At 38.6% G+C, this 451-nt stretch overlaps 1 protein-coding gene across 2 annotated transcripts in view; it reads left to right on the forward strand.

Moving 5' to 3' along the window:
* The window catches only part of LOC106883247 (S-crystallin SL11-like), a 24,055-nt gene extending 23,610 nt beyond the window's left edge, over positions 1–445 (forward strand). For both annotated transcript variants that reach the window (XM_052967802.1, XM_014934214.2), the window contains one exon: positions 116–445. In XM_052967802.1, coding sequence (XP_052823762.1) covers positions 116–280 — 165 coding nt within the window. In that variant the 3' untranslated portion in view covers positions 281–445. The remainder of the gene's footprint in view (positions 1–115) is intronic.
* The last annotated feature ends 6 nt before the right edge of the window (positions 446–451 follow it).

Raw genomic sequence — 451 nt, forward strand, 5'->3', positions numbered from 1 at the left:
TGTGTGTGTGTGTGTGTGTGTGTGTGTGTGTGTGTGTGTGTGTGTGTGTGTGTGTGTCTGCGTGTATGAACACCCGTCATATATGCATAAATGTATGTTATGGTTTATGTTGCAGATAATGTTGTGTGACATGATGTGCTATGCCGCTTTGGAAAGTCCTATCAATGACAACCAGACTATCTTGAAAGATTACCCGAAACTCAGGAATCTTCGACATCGTGTTGTTTGCCATCCCCAAATATCTGCTTATATACTGAAACGTTCAGACACGACTTTTTAATACGTTCCAAACAGAATCGAACAGTATCTATCTATCTATCTATCTATCTATCTATCTATCTATCTATCTATCTATCTATCGCTTCTGACGGACGTGCTGTCACATCGGCTGCAGAGGTAAACGTTTTTTTTTTACCTTATATTGCCCACATTTGTTTAAAAGTTTTTCATA

The sequence above is a fragment of the Octopus bimaculoides genome, chromosome 5 (genome assembly GCF_001194135.2).
Source record: "Octopus bimaculoides isolate UCB-OBI-ISO-001 chromosome 5, ASM119413v2, whole genome shotgun sequence".
Classification (NCBI taxonomy): Eukaryota; Metazoa; Mollusca; class Cephalopoda; order Octopoda; family Octopodidae; genus Octopus; species Octopus bimaculoides.